We start from the raw sequence: 19,481 nt of genomic DNA, 5'->3' as shown, positions 1-19,481 counted from the left end.
TTCATACAGTCCACCTTTTGGCTTACTCTGCAATCAAGGAAACTAAGGGAAAAGAGGAGCTGGAGAACACAGACATGCACATAAGTCCAGGAAGTTTGCTTTTATTTCAGAGGATGCAAGTCTGTGGGCTTTCTATTTGTTTGTTTTGCTCTTGTTGCTGCCTTTTTGGGGGGAAAGTGAGGGTGGAAGGTGTCTGCTTTGTAAACAAGCCACGCCCTGCACAGTTCCTAGCAATCATGTTCAAGTCACATCAGGTTGCCAGTGTCTGACTGTCCTTACACTTGTACATTCAATATGTGTCCATTTGAATTAAAAAGGTAAATTATATTAATCAGTCATAGCACACAATATGTTTTCATGCAGCAAGAGCCAAGAAAACTGAAAATAGTCCACAGAGCTGAACTACCTCAAAAACTCTACTCTGTCAAAGTCTTGTACACCCATGACTCTGACTCACTATTTTAGAGTGCCAACACTGCTACTTACTCTTTAGCTGCTTCCTACTCTTTGGTTTAGGTTTATGGTTTAGGTCATCCTCACTATTACTTTGTTCTACACTCATACCTTTAATAATAAAAAAGCCTCTACAAACCACACAGAGAAAAAAAGTTGGTTTTGCCTTTTCCAAGGATTTATTTTTTTCTGCATGAGCCTTGCACAGATTTTTGGTATTGCAATATGCCCTAGGCATGTCAGAAATAGATTGTTGATCCTTTCTATCAACTACCATGACCAGACGGAGATGGCAGGTGGGGAAAAAGGATGACTTTTTAGCTCTTTCAGAACCTAAATAACTTATCTGTATGGTGATATTCTCACAAAACACTTTCAAAGCAGATGCATGAAGTTGGGCAACCAATTCAAAAATCTAAATAACTAAATAATTGACACTAAATAACTGACGTGAGTATTTGCTGCTTGCATTTGAGGAATCCCTTTTTGCAAGATCTGGATCCTAGAGCACACTATCATCTTCTTTGCCATTTTGTTTTATGTACCTTTCCTTCTAGGAAACCTAGAAGGAAAAATGACTGTTCAAGAAGCAATGTTATATTCAATCTATGTTTCCTTCAGTACAGACTATCACAGTAACCAGAAGATGAAGGAAGGCCTCTCAAAGTATAGTAGCATCTATTGTATGATATATGTAATGAATGTATAATTTAATAACTTTCCTACAAAATGAGGATGTGGAAGGGGGAGGAGGAAGAAAATTTTGTGCAGCTAAAGTGCCGGACTAGAGAGAGCTTGAAACGTTACCACAACACTCTGTATGGTTTCTTTTGCTATGTAAGACACAGAAGTTTGTGCTTCTTTCTTTCCTGTAGGAGGCAGTCACAATTACTTCATGTTTACAATAAAACAGCAATGACAAAGACTATCTCAGTAAGCACTTACTTTCAGTACAGCCTCTACTGTAAGATGTGTTCTTATTGTCCTGCCTACATAAGACAAGTCACTCTTCTATGTGTCAGTGTGTATTATTGAATGCAGTAAAAAAAAAAGGGGGGGGGGGGGGGGGAAGATTGAAAACTACTGTATTTTGGGTGTCATTTATATTTTTCAGCCAAGCATTCAGCCATCTATACTCTGATAAGCTGATCTCCAAATCACAACAGTTGATCAAAGAAATGTTGTCAGACCCCATCTGGTTCAAGCCCCTCTCTCCCCTACCTCAGTTTGTGAAGTAGCTTAGTTGTGAAGGAACCTCAAAGATCATCTGGTCCAATGCCCTGCTCAGAGTAGGACCAGCTTAGATCAAATTGCTCAAGGCCTTCCCAATTGACTTCCAAGTATCTGCTCCTTATGGGCACCCATTTCAGCATTTCACCACTCTGATGCCAAATTTCCCACCAGCATGTGCAGTTAAAACTTCCTTAGCTGCAGTTGTGTCTGCTGTCTCTTGTGCTAACACTGTGCATCTATCTCTGAGAGAAGTCTGTCTCTGTCATCTCCATACACCCCCATTAGGGGTCAGAAAATAGTAAAAAATAACACTGTAGATGTCTCTCTTCTGGACAAATCCAGTTCTACTGAGCTAATGTGTCATATGCTTCAGCCTTTGTAACTTCAGGGCCTTCCACTGGACTTGCTCCAGTTTCACAGCATCTTCCTTGCACCAGGGAGCCCAAAACCAGACACAGTGCTCCTGGTTTGGTTTGATAGGTACAGAGCTGTCACTAATAACCACTTTACTTGACCTAACGTGGTTGGTTCTGTCTCACCACAAGGGCACACTACTGACTCACATACAACTTCTTCACCAGTTCCCCACATATTTTTCTACAGTGCTGCTCTCCAACCAGCAGCCTGTACTACTGCCCAGAGATGATCCACAGCAGATACTAACATTTTTATTTGCCCATGACGGCCTGCAGGAGATTTCAGCCAATCCACCTGTCCAGCCTGACGAGGTCCTTCTGAATAGGATCCCTACCTTACTCTTATTGACTACTCTGCCTCCATTCAACATCATTCACAAACTTGCTGAGGATGCCCTCCTTCCTATTGTCCAGCTAGTTAATTGTCATTAAGATGGAACAGTGTCAACCCCAGAATTAACCCAGGAAAAAGGAATTACCGTTTTCCTGTCTTCCAGGCAATATCTGTAAATTGGCTGGCCTATCATACGAACAGTGTCTTCCAGAGAATTACTGAAGTTGCTTTGGAAGCCAGAATCATCCCCAGAATCACTCTTATCACCTTGTCCCCACCCAAAGAACAATATTTCAAGAAATATAAGCACAAAAGGATAAGGTGGCTCCGCGTCCAAGCACAAATACCACAATATAATGCTTTATATAATATATACAATACAAATTACTTTACTCTGAATATTATTTAAAATATCATAATAACATCACCAGTGACTGTTATCTATTATATTTCTTCATCTGCTGAGTTTCTTGTGTTTTAAGCCTTTTCCTTTTCCTGTCCTGAACTGTTTGTGCATATGACAGAAAGAAAACAAAAAAGACCCAAGAAGAACCTTGCAAAACTGCTTTGGTGGGTTTCTTTCCCAAAGGATCCTCTGAGGAGTTGGAATGCAGTAACCTTATAGAAGGGCAAGGATTTTTACATTTTTGTTGTACATTGCACAACTATTTGCATGGAAAAAAAAAGTTCAGACACACTAAATGTCAAACTGACATTTTATGTTTCGGGTCTTTGGCATTTATTCAGTGGTGAAAGGGGTAGGGAACAGGAGGAAGCAGGAAAACCTAAATAATGACAATACCAACATATTATTATTCGCAGAAAGTAAGTTTGCAGAGAAGTTCCATGGATGACACACACCACATCAACCTTGGACCTTAGCTGAAGTCACAAGCAAATTCTCTGGAGCACCACATCTGACATAAATAGACATCTGCTAAAATACTTCACAAAACAATGCAGTTCATACCTCTGAAAAAAACTACTTCTGCACTCTTCTTCAGTGACCTGGAATTTTTTGCTTATGTCTAAATATTAATTCTTAAATAGCTTATGTATGACATGGATAAATAACTTTTATGATAACTACCCTGGGGCAACAGAGAGATTAAGCTTAAACATGAGGTCATAAATGATCAAGACCATAGCATAGAAAACGTTTAGAAGTTAGTTTAGTAAATCTGTCAATTCAGATAGGCGGCTTCACATTCTGTGAGATAAATGAGGTCCATTAAAAACTGAAGTGTAGCATAGGACATACTAATCCTTTAAAAAGAAGAAAGTTCACCACACCACTGTGTCCTACTCACATTCAAGAGTGCAGTTTACAAAAATCTGCATCCATCTTCGTGATGCTCTGAACCAAGAAAACAGAAAGATATCCATGCAAAGAACTGGGAAAAGCTGTAATCCAAATAGGAATTAATAAAGGAATTACTATGTTATTATCTGCATGGTAAATTTAAAATGCCAAAACTCCACGATAAAAAAGAACAGCTTGATGGCAAGCTATTGAATTACCTTAAGAAATCTAAGTTCCAATTCTTCAGCTCTGCAATGAGGGTTTTTATTATTATTATTATTGTTTTGTTTTTTCTCCTCAACTTACTCCTTCGCTGTCTGTGCAGACTTCTCTGCAGGTAACGATAGGATTAGAAATCCCACTGGCTATGAAGGTACAAGGAGAAAACAAATCATTAACTACTTGAGGTTGTTCAGATATTTTAAAGCAAGGAATATAAACCAAGGAAAACACACACACAGTTCCGGATGGCACACGTGGTATCTTTAAGCAACTACATGAGAAAAAAGTGACCCAGAAATCCAAATAAAAATCAGACTTTGTTCTAATACTGGATGGAGGAAACTGTTTCTCCATTAGAGAACAAACAAATATCATCAACTGGCTGACACAAAAGGGAAAAGGAAAACAACAGGAAAACTTGCCAGCTGGGGAAAGCAGCAGTCAACTGCCAAGGATCATTTTAGGGCTGCAGCTGCCTGCCTCTGCCAAGTTTAAAGAGTAAGCTGTTCTAAAAGTATATTAGAAAAATGCCATTAGGGAGTTTAAATACTGACCTTGTATGGAAAAAATCCATGAAGAAGACAGTGAATTTCCAGGATACCAGGAATTTGGTTAAGATTCATCTTGCAATTTCCCAGGTCCAGCATGAAAACAGCTATTCCAAAAATGCAACCAATGTTCCTTTTTTTTTCTGCTCACATCCGTACTTAAAGAGTTGCCAGTGCCCCATGTGCTGATCTGAATTCAGATCTGCACATCCCACTCCAAAGGGAACTACTTCTAGACTGAGAATGTTGCTGCTAGTATATCACCACAAATCTATTTTTACTGAGCAACGCACAGTGCTTCTGGGAAGACAGCAGATACAAAATTTATCTCAGTATTTTAAGATTATTCATGTACAAGGCTCTCAGCAATGCGCTCTCAATATTTTAGAGAAGCATTGGTAATGAGCATATTTCCAACTATTTTAGGACTTAGAAGAGCTAAGTCTAGTCAAAAACTACCCAAGAAAATGTAACAAGATTTTTCCCACATAGCAGTATGTTTGCAACTAAACTATAAAATATGACTTTTCTCAGGTTTTCTTTTTAAACAAAAATTTGTCTGTAAAGCATGGCACTGATATCAAAACTGATGCGAAGGATGAATATATTGCCTTTATGATATTTGTAAGAGCTTAACAGGAACCCGTCAAACAGATGAAGAAGTGATGTAAAGGTGTGCAAACCAAACAACAAAGTGATTCATTATAAAACATCTGCACTTTGTTTTCAAATACATCACATATAGCATCAGCCGGAAAAAGAGTAGCAAAGACAGATGCAGGAAGAAACTCAGATCCACAAGCATAGAATAATGTCCTTTAACACCCCCAGAAACAGCTGTCACTTACTTTAATCACTCAGAACAACCAGGAAATATTTATTCCAGCCAAATCGTAGCCAGAAGTTCTCTTCAATGAGAAACAACTGACTGCTCTGAAATTTACTAGTTTTGAGGTAACAGGCAGATGTAATTTTGTTCCTCTGCAGTTGCAAGGGTGAACAGTACCCTATGTGTGTGGGGAAGGGTGACACATCAAAGGTGGTTATTGCCAGGAAGACTAGATGCCTATTAACAAGTATTGTTCTAAAAACTTACCTACATAACAACCATGAAAAAAAAATTGAACCATACAACCTTAATACAGAAAAGGCAGAATTTGACTGCTATCTAACAGTTCACTACAGCATTCAACCATTATTGCAACAGAAACAATTAAATCATGGTTATTGTAGTTCGTTGCTGTTTCAGAGTGATCAGCATAGCTGTCTCTTTCAGTGATGTCAGACAAATCTCTAAGGCTGCAAAAACTTCCTGTTGAAAAAGCTGCTAACCAGGCATTTACTTTTCTACTTACAGAACAAACTGGGCCACAAAACGGGAACCTCAAAATCCTTCTTGACCTTCAAGAACAGTATCAAGGGACACAGCAGGAGAGAGAAAATACTAAAGACTGAACAACCAAAGAGGTTTGTCATAAGTATATTTTGACTACATTCAAGAGCATTAAAAACAACAACAACAACTTCAACATTAAAAAATATTTGCTATGTGCAGGTCAGTTTAAAAAAAAAAAAAAAAAAAAAAAAAAGGCCTTAACAAATGAACTGTTTTCTAAGCTAGTGATTTCCTTTGGTACACATATATTTACATCAATGCCATTTAAAAATTCAAGTGTCAAGAAGAGTAAAAGTTGAAAGTAGGTTTATCAAATTTAGAGGTATCTATCATACACAGGCTGTACCTCCCTGAGGTATGAAAATAAGCATAGTTATCTGGAATACATTCAAGAAAAAGAAGGAAGTTTTAAAAATAAACTGAGTTGCAAACACTGCCATTGGCTCACTGGTTTCATTTTGACTACTACCGGGAGATAAACCATTACTGTGGAACATTAACTTTTTCTTTTTCAAATCACGTACAAGTCAAGTTTCATAAAGGAACAAGCTGTTCTCTGTGATACCTAGGATGATCACTCCAATACATAAAAATGTGTTTCATCAGAAGTGTTTTGGATCGCAGTTACAGTGTTACATACTACAGTCTTCCTGCTCCACAGATCTCACTGTTTTGGGGCAGTCCGATGAAGAAAGAAAGAAAGAAAGAAGACCATGAGCTATCTCAAGGCAATGCCAGGATCCAAAAAACAAGGATGAAAATTCACAGGAGGCTCACATGACACAGCAGTGGGCAAAGGAGAACAGGGCTAGCACTTCATGCATTATGGCAGGCAACTCAGATAATCAGATAAAAGTACTTCCAAGAGTCCCAGGAAGACAGGAAAGAACAGTAACTTTAAAGCCAACCAGCACCCTGCAATGGCTGGCAAACCCCAAAGCAGATCATTAAAGAAAGAACCCTGTTCTGTTCTTACCTGAGCCAGAATCTATACATGAGTTTTAATTTTTCATACCTTTTGACTTTGAAGAATCATTGATATTTTAGTCTCAAAGCTTTTGGCAAAACCACCCTACCAGACTGATCTTTCGAGAGAGAGTGCCACCATTCCACCTGCAGGACAGGAGGTCTATCAGCAGCACCAAAGAACCAGCAGGTGGGCTGCTTTCACGCATAAGTCTTCTGCTTTCATACATCAGTCTTCAATAGGGTGGGGAAAAACTTGGTGACAGCTGAGGCCAAGTATGGAAACTGAAAGGTATTGGGCTGTCAGTCTCTAAACAAAGACAATTGGTTCTATAATGAAAGGACAAGAGATGTACTGCCTACCTTCTTACTACCTTCTTACATATTCTACTCACCCTGTCACCTCACTCACAACCTCTTCTATTGTCTCTTCTTCCAGTCCACTCTCCCTCAAAATGCCCTAATTTCCCCTTCTGTATGGCTCTGTATCATCAGTCTCCCATGCATACAGGCGGACAAACAAACACGCACACATGCTCATTCTATCCAACTTGCAGTACCATCACCAACACCTCTACTCTGCAGCCAGCAGTCCACGGAAGCAAGTATGGAAGAAGCATGCTTAAGCCTCATGTGAAGGCTCTGCTTTGCAGATTGCAAGTAGCATTACCCCTAGGGCAATGTAGGACCCTGCTGTACAAGCCTCTCCTTTCTCAGAATTAACACATTGGTAATAGGAGCTTCTTACAAAGTATTCTGAAATGCCCCACCTGATAAACCTTACTTGATACTATAGGATTGGCACAAATTAAGTTTTGTTTTTTTTTTTTTTTTTTTTTTTTTGTTTCTGTTGTGTTTTGTTTGTTTGTTTGTTTTAGTTTTCTGAATGTAGGTGGTTTGGTTTCAGTCTTAGGAAAACAGAAAGGTTTTTTTGTTTGTTTTTTACATGGGCAACAGACAACACTTCATCTAGAAGCAACGACAAATGTATCAGTCAACCATGCTTTGTTCTTCGGATTTACAAAACTCCCTCTCCTCCCCCTATGTCTGGCTTCCATGAAATTTACAGAACTGGAATTAGCAAGGTACTCTTAATATACGTTCTTCTAGAAAAACATATTCCCTTGAAAATTTTATTTATTGCTCAGAACATCAGTTCTTTCTGTGTTCCCAGAAGTTCTGCTAGAACACAAATGCCTTGTTTACAGCATCGTCTTCCCTCCTTACTTCAAAGCATACAGAGCCCCATCTAAGGAGAAGGACTTCATGGTTCCACCAAGGCAGCACAGGAAGCATCTAAATTTAAATAAGGCCTTTCATGTGTCAAATAGTACAAACAGACCCAATATAGCTCATTCTTTAGTCATACAAGACTTGTGCTTTGACATTACGTTTCCCCAAACAAGGCCCCTGCTACACTTCAAGTTAAGTATTGCAAGAAGATTTACTAGAGGATGAAAAATAAAGAGAGGCAGAGAAGGAAAAATAAGCCTAAACTGCAGCTTTCTACTTTGTTTTGGACTTTCCCAGTGCTTTGGTGCAGTCAAAAGCTCAACTTCCTATCCCTTCTCTCCCCAGTCATGGATCAGTGCAAAAGATGCTACCTCTCCTATGGCTCCAACCTGGCTGAATTCATAAACTTTATCTATGAGCACAGAAAGTTTATTGGGAGTAGCCTCCACACTAAGATCAAGATCCCACTTAATTAACTTTAGCACAAAGAAGTTCTGCTAATATCAGAACATAAGCTGTCTACAGAGAAAGTGATTGATAAATCCAGGTCTGTAAGATTTCACCACACCAGAAGTTCAAACATCTACAAGTTTATGTGGGCATCTTGTAAACATCAAAGCAAGTAAATTCTAAAAGTCCACAGGATTAGGCTGACAATCTGAAGACAACCATTAGCATCAGCAGTCTGCCACTGTACCATCTTTCAATTATTAACTTAGAGCAGTCCTGACAAAAATCACTTTCAGTAAATCTTTTTCCATTAAATTAATAGTCATTTTCTTTCTCAGTACTGAGAACAATATTTTAAATATCTGTAACTTTTTCTTTTTTTTTTTTTTTTAAAGATTAAGAAAAACTGAATCCATCTATGTCAATGTAAGCTTGCAAGTAATAGATTTGGGTATCAAGAACAATGCAGGCCCAGGGGTCAGCAGGGCCAAGGGACATTTTCCTTTAGACGTAGCTGCTCTAGGAGTACTGCCCTGTATCACGAGCGTACCAGTGTCTACAGGCTGCTATAAAAGTTTCTGAGAACACCCTTGATTACTACCAAATCATGCTAATAAGGGTAACAAGCATGAGAAACTGAAGAAGCAGAACTTGATTTTTTGAGTCTTTTTTCTTGCTCACTGCAGTGCACTCACCCTGAATAAAACTGATTACAATGAACTACAAATTCTTCATAAAGAAATTCCCCAAAGATATCTATTTTATTTACCTTACTCCAAAAGGAAAAAGTAATCATTTTGGTCTTTCATGGGAAAATGAACACCTCTTCATCTTTAGTACTTTCTCCTGTAACAGTGGAACTAAATAGGATGACAGACACCTCAATGGCACGTTCTTCATCGTAAGCCAGATTTAGAATAGCCTCAAAAGAAACACTATGCAAAGACTCCCTTTCTGTGAGAAACCATTTCACCACCTTTGATCCTGGCAAACTTGCTTTGACAGCTACAATAAAGAAGAGGTTACTGTCACAGGCCAATTCTTCTGATCACCTCCTACAAGTTGGCATCCCAGGAAAAAGCAGAAAAACAGCCCATGGGAACTGCACAAATAGAGGAGTAGACAAAACAGACATTCAAGTGCAGTAACATGCCTGGCTGTTGCATAGGCTTCCCATACAGATAGTGGAATTAGGCAGAATCAGTCTCTCAGTGATGAATGTTTAAAGCTTGTTTGCCAAACACCTCTTTGTTTATCCTTTAGCAGCAACAAGCAGTTCACAGACTGTGTCCTTCTTTCAGGTGTAAAAACCTGTGTTAGCCTGATCTATTTAAAAAAAAAAAAAAAAAAGCAAAGCCACACTGAAAAAAAAAAAAAAAAAAAAAAAAAAAAGCAAATAGCAGCTATCTGATTTTGTAAACCCTACAAAAAAAAAAAAAAAAAAAAAAAAAAGAAAACGGAAAACAAACAAACAAACAAAAAAAAAAAACACATGAAATTATGCACATAAACTACATACCCAGACATACCCTTTTCAGTCGTAAGTCTTCCATTTCTCTCAAAGTATTTCCACCACTTTTGGAAAACAGACTATTTATTCTTAAAGGAAACATGCCAATTATTCCATGATTGAGCCATGGAAGCAGAGAGCAGCTGCTGCAGGAGGTCAATAAGGGCACCACAGGCAGGGCAGCAGTGGTTTGCTCTCCCTTTAAAGATGGATCACAAGCACCATCTTCATTAACAACTATTGACTACCATCTCTAATTACTGCATTCTAGACCTCACATTTTCACTGCACTACAAATCTCAGCAGTGTGCAGATGCCATTTGCACAGTTCAGATTTTGCTTGTACTAGCAATTTAACACTCCAAAAATACACAAGCAATCTTATTTATTTATCTAAATAGATAAAATATACTTGTCAGATTTTCAAAAAGCCACAATACTTGGAATGTACTTACTGATGCTAATCTTTCAAGTTACGTACCTAAATCTGTCGGTTTGCATGCCTGAAGTTTGAAAATACAAATCCAGTACTTAGACTTGTAAATTAGTGAACCAGTTTTCAAAAGAGCTCAAATTCATTACCTCAGAAAACCAGGCTATTTAGCTACTAAACTTGTACAGAACATCCTGTCTATAGAAATAATTAATTTCAACCTTACTCTTAGCTCTACTTAATTGCACTGAGAAACACTTATGCTTTCCCTATGCATTATTATTTAGAAAGAGATTCTCAGTCCTAATGAACTACAGTCAGGAATTTAAAAAGCCATTTTAATCTGAGTAACATCATTGTCAAAAAAGAATATAGTTTAAATAGAGTTGTGTTTTTTCCCCCTTAACATTCCAAGGTAGAGAAATCCACAATTATTTTTTCGCTTAAACATTCACTGCATTAAATGACTGCTTTAGGAAAAGAAACTCTATTGAGTTTCACTCGACACCCCTACCATACCCTTACTAATCCAAAATATTTCATAGCTAATCACAGTAATATATTAACTTACCATTGAAGATATCTAAGAGCATTTGTTAAGAATTATGGATTTGTTTCTTCTGCTTGGGTCAAAATACAGTTCTTTCTAAATGAAATTTGCTTCCTGTTTGCATCCTCAATATTCACACTAAAGAAAGCCGTACAGCCTACATGCTGAAGGGCTCACTGTCTTTCACTTCCTTTTGTGGCTTTCAAGACCAATGTAAGAAGGAGAGGTTTTGTTCACCAGAATATCATATTTCTGAAAAAACAGTATATTCATAAAACAATTTAAAAGGGAGAGCTTCACTCTTACTTTTTGATATGTCCTCTCACATTAATTTGCTCTGATCTAGGGACATGTACAAAGATGCCAACATTTATCATAACATCAGAAGACTTCTTCATTCTTACTGCTGCAATGTGAATGCTTAACATGTACTCCAGACAGTGGATACTTAAGGGAACATGAAAGTCTGTTTGGTTGAATTGAAAGCACACTACTGTAGCTACCAAAAGAACATCTTGTTAGACTGCACTTCGCCATTGCTTAAAGTGAGGTGGTTGCCTACTGAGCATTGCCTGTTATTTCTGTAAGAAAGCCTCAGCCAACATCAGTAAGGTTTTTTGTTTGTTTTTATCACCCCTGTCTGAGGACCACCAAGTATCTTAAAAAGCACCAGTTTATCTTAAAAAAATATATATAAATAAATAAATAAAAAAAGACACCCCTATTTAAAATATAAAAAAAGATTGCCGTAAATATGTTTCACCTTACATCACTCATTTGGTTAAAGGACCAAGTCATTTTCATTGGAGATATAGGGCACAGAAAGCATCACAACTTTGTTACTTCTCAGTTTCACAAGCAGAGTAGTGAGATCATATCAAACAGTTTTTGAGTAGCCCTGTAGCTGAAATATCTTGTACTAATAGCATACAAGGTCAATACTTTTGCAGGATGTCTCTTCACCACAATGCTGTTGAAGCATGCTCAAAATCAGCAAGACCAGTCTAAATGTTATAACAAACCAGGTAGTTCTGTTTTTTCTAACTTAGAGCCTGTGGTGTGAAAACACCCTAATATATATATAGAAGCATTGTTTTTAATCTTGTGTACCATGCTATTTTGGAGTGGTTTATACAGCAACAGAGTCTCAATGCCTATTTGTCCAATAACAGAGATATCAATTAACTAAAACAGTACAAGAGAAGGTTTATTTGTTTTTAAGCTTAAAATATGAGTGTTTTTCTGTTAAAATATCAATACTTATTTTAATGAGACGTAAAATGTGCCATTTTTCCATTTCATTTGAAAACACTCCACAGTTCTCAATTAAAACCAGCGATTTCACAGCAGCCAGCCAATCTATAACTGCATCTACCGTCTGTGGACAAACAGAACGTTTCAATTTTCTGAAAGAGTCAGCCCAGCACTATTCATCATCATACAGTACTGTGTGATATGATTTATCTCAGAGAGTTCCATGGCATCTTCAGAATCTACTGTCCCTGTGCTGAGGGCTACAGCTGATAACTTGGTGCAATAACTTAGCAGAAGTAGGACTGAACTTTCCAGCCATGTTTTGAAGTGGAAAACAGGATATGCTTGGTGCAGATGAAGTATGATTTTTTAAGTTTCTTTAGCATAGTGGCACACGACTATTAATTCAAAACCACAGGTCAAATATTTTTACTAACACTGGACACAAAACAGTAAAGGATCCAGTGTTTTGGCCTACATCTGGATAGAAAAGTCCTGTGGGTTGTATGTTCTTATACAGAGGCAAGTACACTTACTGGGTAACGTCTGCTTCTTATATCCAAAAATATAGCCATTATGTCATTCCTTTTTATGCTGCTCAGCACTAAGAAGGAAGGACAGGAGAGAAAAATGCTGAGACGAATTTATTTTGGCAGCCATCAGCAGTTCAGAGCATGATTCTCTAACCTTTCAGAGACTACACTGAACTTCTAAGTACTTATAACCTAGGAAGAGGAGAAGAAGATTTAAAAAAAAAAAAAAAAAAAAAAGTACAAATGCAAAGACATCTATTGCCATGAAAGCAGCAGGCAAAACAGTTTTAGAAAGGTTTCCCTGTTCAGCATTGAGTAGGTGCAATCCACATATGAAAAGGACAGTACAGGGATTATAGCAGAAGGAATGCTACAAGGTTAAGGGTCTTCCACCAGCTGTAATCATCTTTGTCCACCTCCACAGAAAGTCTATTCTCAATTCCTTTTTTTTTTTTTTTTTTTTTTTTTGCCATTAATTTCTAGCTCCAAGTTAGCCCCTCACAAAGAAAGAAATATGCAGGTAAATTGGTGTGTTTTCATTCCAGACTATGAACTAAGGATAGAAAATTGACATGCTAAACTACTGCTAAATATAACCATTTTATGATGCAAGTATGATCTTGAACATATACACAGTCCAAACAGATTAATCTGTGGAAGGGAGATCTTTTAAAAAAGAAAAATGAAATCTCTAGGGAGGACACCTATTTTCTGCCTGTTTGTATTACTTTCACCTTGAACAGAAAAAAGACCAGGCCTGATATGAAATAAACATAGAGCCAATTAAGTACAAATCCCCTTACCTTTTCTTATCACACAGCCAATTTAGTCAACACAACCACTTCTATTGAATCATAGCATTACCAGGCACAGAACATTTGCAAAAGGTTCACAGTTAAACTAAACCTCAGAGTTTACTGGCTGTAAACCAGTACTCAGGAGTTTCAAAGACTTCAAACAAAGTCAATGTCATTTGACCTTGTACATCTGACATTAGTCTCAGATGTAGTTCTTTCCTACATCACTCCATTTTACAATTTTACTCCATTAGAAGCAATGCCAAGTGGGGTGCTTCATTGGAAGACCCACAAAAAAGAAGATAAAGGAAAGCATGCAAAACAGATTTCTTTGATGGTGGACAATAGGGCAACCGCAGCACTCGAAGTCATAGGACCCGTCGTCATCCATTATGCTCCTTGGTGCGGTCACGAGCACTTCGCATACGACCAATACTGCTACCAGCTCACCTTTCTCACCAGATATTAAGACCTTACCACCTCTAAGGAGCTCCTCAAGTTATGCTGCTGCTAAACCAGGGCACAGTGCACAGTCCAGAGGAGCTTGCCACTGCTGGAAGCCAGCAGTCGACACCAGCACAATGCTGGCTTCAACATGTGTCTTGCCTTCATGTTGGTGGACCTCATCCAGTGCTTTATCCACCTCCATCAACAGAGGGCTACAGGCAGCTGCTGCCATTTTAAGGCTCCATAGGTACCATATACTCTTACGTAATTTTCACATTTTCAACACAGCAATGCTGAGCTGTGTGTGTGGCTCAAGTTTCCAAAGAAACTGAATAAAATTGCTTAAATATAAATTACATTTATTACATTAAAATTACCTTAACTGAACTTGGATAAAATTCAGCCTTAGACTTCAAAAATCAAATTCTTGTCATATACAAACTCTTGTCTGAGTTTGTATAAACTCAGAATATAAAGTTACCTTCATTTGCCTCAGCAGATGCAAAACAAGTGTGTGTGGTTTATTAGGAAATGGGGTAATATTAAAAAATATATTTTTTTAAATCACCTTCCAAGTTAATACAGACCAATAGTAGAAGACTTGGCTTTGCTCTTCATATGGTGTTTTTGCTAAAGAAAAATAACCACAGGTAGCGATCAGTTGAAGGGAAAAGCAAATCTGTCTAAGTTTGCGTTAAGAAAAATCTCTCAGTGAATCAATATGCTGTGTAAAAAGGATCTTCAATTTATTTTTTTCACATTGTAATCACTGCAGCAACCATCATACAAGACTCAAAAAGGCAGCCTAATTGCTGCTAAATTAAGTGTTTGCTACTGAATTCTTCGATAATTTTTTTACAATGCCAATATGTATTTGGATCTCATCATGCTATGTAACATTAAAAAAAAAAAAAAAAAAAAAAAAAAACATTCTGTAGAGAGATTGTTGTATTTTCATTATTCATTCCATTTGTTCAGAACAGAAAGAGCCTGTTTTCCTTCTACACAGTGCTGAGGCAGAGAAGAAAGGCAACTGAAGGAGAACCTCAGCAGACAAGGCTCCACTACCACAGAAACTGCTGCTTCCTGTGCCAGCTCCTTGAGACTGCGGAAGACAACAGCTGCTGCAGATGCTGCTGGTCAAAGCACCTACAGAAAAGTCAGCCAGAGAGCATTCTACACTATGGTGATAAAAGCATGGCTACAGTAACCATGTGAAAAGGGGGAAAAATTTAGCTTTAGAAATTATTTCAGGCTCTTGATATATTTCAATATTTGATTTCTGTATCAATAGACAAATGCAAGTCCCCAGTAAGTTATCATCAATATTTTTAATGGAAGGGGGAAAATAAAAATGGAAAGGAAAATCTGACTGCCAGAAACTTTTCTATAATCTATTAAGTTACCCTATAATACCAGATATACGTTAACCATTACCTTCAACATCTAAATACTAGAGGCAAGTAGTGTAAGAATAGAAAATATTCCAAAGCCAATGATAAAAAGAACTGGTAACATCACTGTCTCACAGTTTGCTACCTTTGGCCTCCTGCACAATAGCCACTTTGTTAGCAGGGTAAGCAGGCAGCATTATGTAAACATACACGAGGGCAGCTAACCCTGAAGATCCTCAATTTCTTCAGTCTTTTTCCCTGATACTCCTAAAATGCATGGCCAACATGGTTATACCCAATGCAATATAGAAAACAATGGCTAGGAGGCATTGTTCCTGCTCTTTACTTGTTAATATGAAGAACAGCAAATCATGCTTAATGTCTGAAAGAAATAACATTATACGCTTGAAGGCATTAACCATATCCAAACATTTAAACCCAAAACATATCCATATCCAACTGTATCCAAACACTTAGCTCAAGTTCAGTCTATCAAATCACATTAGGGTTTATAATGGCCCTGTTGTTTTATGTATAGAGAATATTTGTAGATTACCAACAAAAGCTGCTTAAAAACTGCTATACTGCAATGCCCGTGACAAAGCCAGCACATCGGGAAACCATTCCCCTCGGCACCACAAGACAGCAGAGCAGCTCGCTGAAGCTGCCCCTGCAATAGGAGCACTGTGAGCTAGCAGACACCTAGTGTTTGATGCATTCTCCTCAGAGAAGTTTGTGTTTTCTTAATGACATTTTTTAGTTCTTTCTTTCCTGCTTTAACTTTTAACAGTATTCCTTATTTTCCAGGAATTTTAGGTAATATTTGTTTGCTTTCATCTCCCAAATGGGTAAACACTGACCCAATGCTTCTTTGGGGGAAAAAAAAAACAAACAATTTTTTTCCACTGTAGTTGAGGTGCAGCAAGTCACCTATAACCTTTTGAAAAGAAGGTAAGAATATCAAGCCTCCTTATTTTACATAACATTTAAGATATTATACCCTTTCAATTGACCTGAAGGGTCCATTTCCTGATAAATTCTAATTTAACAGGTTATATTTCCATAACAGGGTTTAAAAACAAACAAACACTCGAAAATCCACTAACAGGAGCCATGCTACAGATAAGGATCACACCTCCCATATAATATAAACAACAGATCATTCAATGGCATAACATCTGCATCTAGAAAAAGATACATGAAAAATATATGTCTGCACATAAACATGAACAATTTGCTTCTGTCTACTTAAATACGTATAACTGAAGAGTCTATGGTAAAAGTAGAGACTCCTTTTCATTAGCAGTGGATTAGCTAGTTTTATTCTATGTGGCTTGTTAGCAGCTGCTGTAAAGTAGTTTAACAGTTTTTAAAGTTTAACATGCTTACCAGTTATCAGAATTCTCCTGCCTTCTCTCAGAGAGATCTTCCTATGTAAGCCCACACACCAAGAAAAATTAAAAATTAAAAATTACTTGTGTAAAGAGTTATTTCAGCACCATGCACTCAGCTTGCAGTCCACTCTCCTGACTTGTGGTTACTAAATTGCTCCTGCTTTTCTAACCCCTTGTGTACAGTACCTGGAAAAACCCCTATCAGAAAGCTGATCCTGCTTCTACACCCTTAGCCACTGTAAACAACATTGTATTTCAACTTCAAACAACCTGCCCTTGCACATGTACAAAAAAGCCTCCAACTGTAACACTGCAGTTACTTCAGCTCTTTGTATTGCAGGTTCCAGCTCTGTTAGCCTTACCCACATCTTACTAAGCATGCGCTTCTTGACAAGCATGATATATCCTCACTTTTCATATTTTAAAAGTATTTTCCCTTCCTTAAACAGAAGTTAATACTTGACAGTAAAGAACTACTTGGATATCTTAAGGGGGGAAAGAAAAGAAATTCCTCTGTTTTCATTCCAAACTATAGATTCAGGGTAGCACGTGGGGCATACAGGCAGCCCAAATATTACTGGCATGAATAACGAATATATGGGAAGCAGATAGGGGCAGGTATGCTTTTTTTTTTTTATATTTCTGGTATGTACTTTTCCAATAGCAGAGCTGAACTGAGCACTGTGTGAGATAGAAGACTACTAAATACTTGCACCACCATAGTTTCTATCTACTTCTGCTCAGTTCTCTAATCTCCTTCCCAGAGACCAAAGGAAGGAAATAGTGAGATTTTTAATTTTTTATTTTTATTTTTTTAAAGCCAACACTGTTGTTAACAAGAGCACTCTACACAACAGGACAGTAGAGGGAAGCTGATTTTTTTATTATTTTTTTTTCTGCAAACTTGCTCCAAAATGTTATTCTAAAAGAGAATTTCTGTAATTTGTTACTGAACTGAAGAATATCTCCCAGACACCTCCAGGTTAAATTAAAGTGGCACTTATGACACTTACTAGGCATGAATAACAGAAGTTGATTTTTCATTTGCAGTGTCATACATTCACTTCTCTACAAGCAAGGGGTTGGATTCTGTAACTTGACCATATTCAGGACATGGCCAGATGTATTATCTGGAATAGAGTTAAGTTAAACTGCTGCGTCCCAGATTTGTTCCCCATGCAGATACTTCAGCAGCACTACCAAGGCAGTTTTGCTGACACTGGGGATTTTTTCCTCAGTGTCAGCTTTAAAATCACTTTCATTTTTGAAAGGACTACGTTAATATTCTCTCACAAAACCATAATGAAAACTATGGATTTTAAAGAATAAGAGTCTAAATTATTTGTACCAAAGAAATTTTAGAAGACTATGAAGGCTGTGTGATGTCTTATACTGGAGGATCTCAGCTGGACTCACAAATACCGCACGCTACTTCACATGAATGCTGAACATGTCACCTTGACCTGAGCAGAAGGAATCAATAAGGGCTGAGCAAATCCCTTTAAACATCACTGCTTAACCACATGCAGAAAAAAAAAAAATAGAATCAGACAATTTGAGATGCATGGGTCATCCACAGAAATAATCTTTGGTTATCTAAATGATGTAAATACTAAAATCAGCAAATCATAAATCACCTTCATATCTCAACATTTTTAGTAAGTTACAGGGGAAAAAAAAAGAAACAACAATTAAGATTAGTTTTACTTGGGATCCAGTTCAGCCCAACTGCCGAATAGCATTTAGGAAATAGAGGGTACAATATTCATGGTGCTAAGATTCACGTGTTATGCACCTCATTTCAAAATACAGATAATATTCAGAGTTTCAAATGGTAAGCCTACATTTCTGTTGCAGCTCAACTGCATTTGCTGAAAACAACCGAAGCAACCCCATATAAAACTAGTTAACTACAGTGTCAGCCACATAAGAAAAACAGAGATTATACTGTTAAAAGTAAGCAGATATTAATTGTGTGGAATTATTCCTTCCTAGTTTTAAGGTCAACAAATGCTTGGTTATTTAAGCTGTAGCAAAACCCTCAGATGAGCCAAGAAGTTCGTCTGGGTTTGTAAGTTTCAACTTCCCTAATAATGCACTGAATGCAAGTATCATTCTCGTTCTTATCATCAAAAGTCTTTTAGTATATCCTGTGCACAAGCAGTAAGCTCTTATAGACAGTAAGAAAGATAAACACTTAAAGGGATTAAGGGATAATTATCAACACTGAAGTTGAATGCCAAGGGCACCCTGTGCCAACACCAGCTAGGCTTCTTGCTGGCTACACAGAGCAGACGGGATGGACTTTGAACTCCCTCCTTCGCCTGCATGTCAGCAGAGTTATTCTGAAGATATCCTTTAGGTTTGATACGGGTCCAGGAAAGGATATAAGGAAGTTTTGAAATAGGTTATGTGCACAACCAGCCCCTTGGACTGCTGTGTTTTGACTTGCTTACACCCTTCCATTCAACCCAACCACAAAAGCTGTCACAGAGTCCTAGTGGCATTACCTTCTGCTCCCTGATCTGGCGTGGCAGTCCCTGAACAGCATGTGAACAGCCAGCTCAGTCGTTAGCATGCCCTTCACTTGTAAGCCTGGTGAGCATATTTGTCCA

The 19,481-nt window shown here is 37.8% G+C and overlaps 1 protein-coding gene across 16 annotated transcripts in view; it reads right to left on the bottom strand.

Moving 5' to 3' along the window:
- Window positions 1–19,481, bottom strand: part of LOC311433677 (protein bicaudal D homolog 1) — a 294,907-nt gene that overhangs the window by 80,357 nt on the left and 195,069 nt on the right. Inside the window, exon 1 of one of the 16 annotated variants that reach the window (XM_084513067.1) lies at window positions 11,069–11,178. The exons of 12 other annotated variants lie outside the window; for them this stretch is intronic. In XM_084513067.1, coding sequence (XP_084369193.1) covers window positions 11,069–11,090 — 22 coding nt within the window. In that variant the 5' untranslated portion in view covers window positions 11,091–11,178. Of the gene's footprint in view, window positions 1–3,746; window positions 3,793–4,515; window positions 4,532–10,083; window positions 10,099–11,068; window positions 11,179–19,481 lie in introns of those variants that run through there. 3 more of the 16 variants (XM_084513080.1, XM_084513081.1, XM_084513065.1) reach the window with 3 other exon arrangements.

The sequence above is a fragment of the Aythya ferina genome, assembly GCF_964211825.1.
Source record: "Aythya ferina genome assembly, chromosome: 1".
Classification (NCBI taxonomy): Eukaryota; Metazoa; Chordata; class Aves; order Anseriformes; family Anatidae; genus Aythya; species Aythya ferina.
This window is presented reverse-complemented; position numbering and strand designations above follow the sequence as displayed.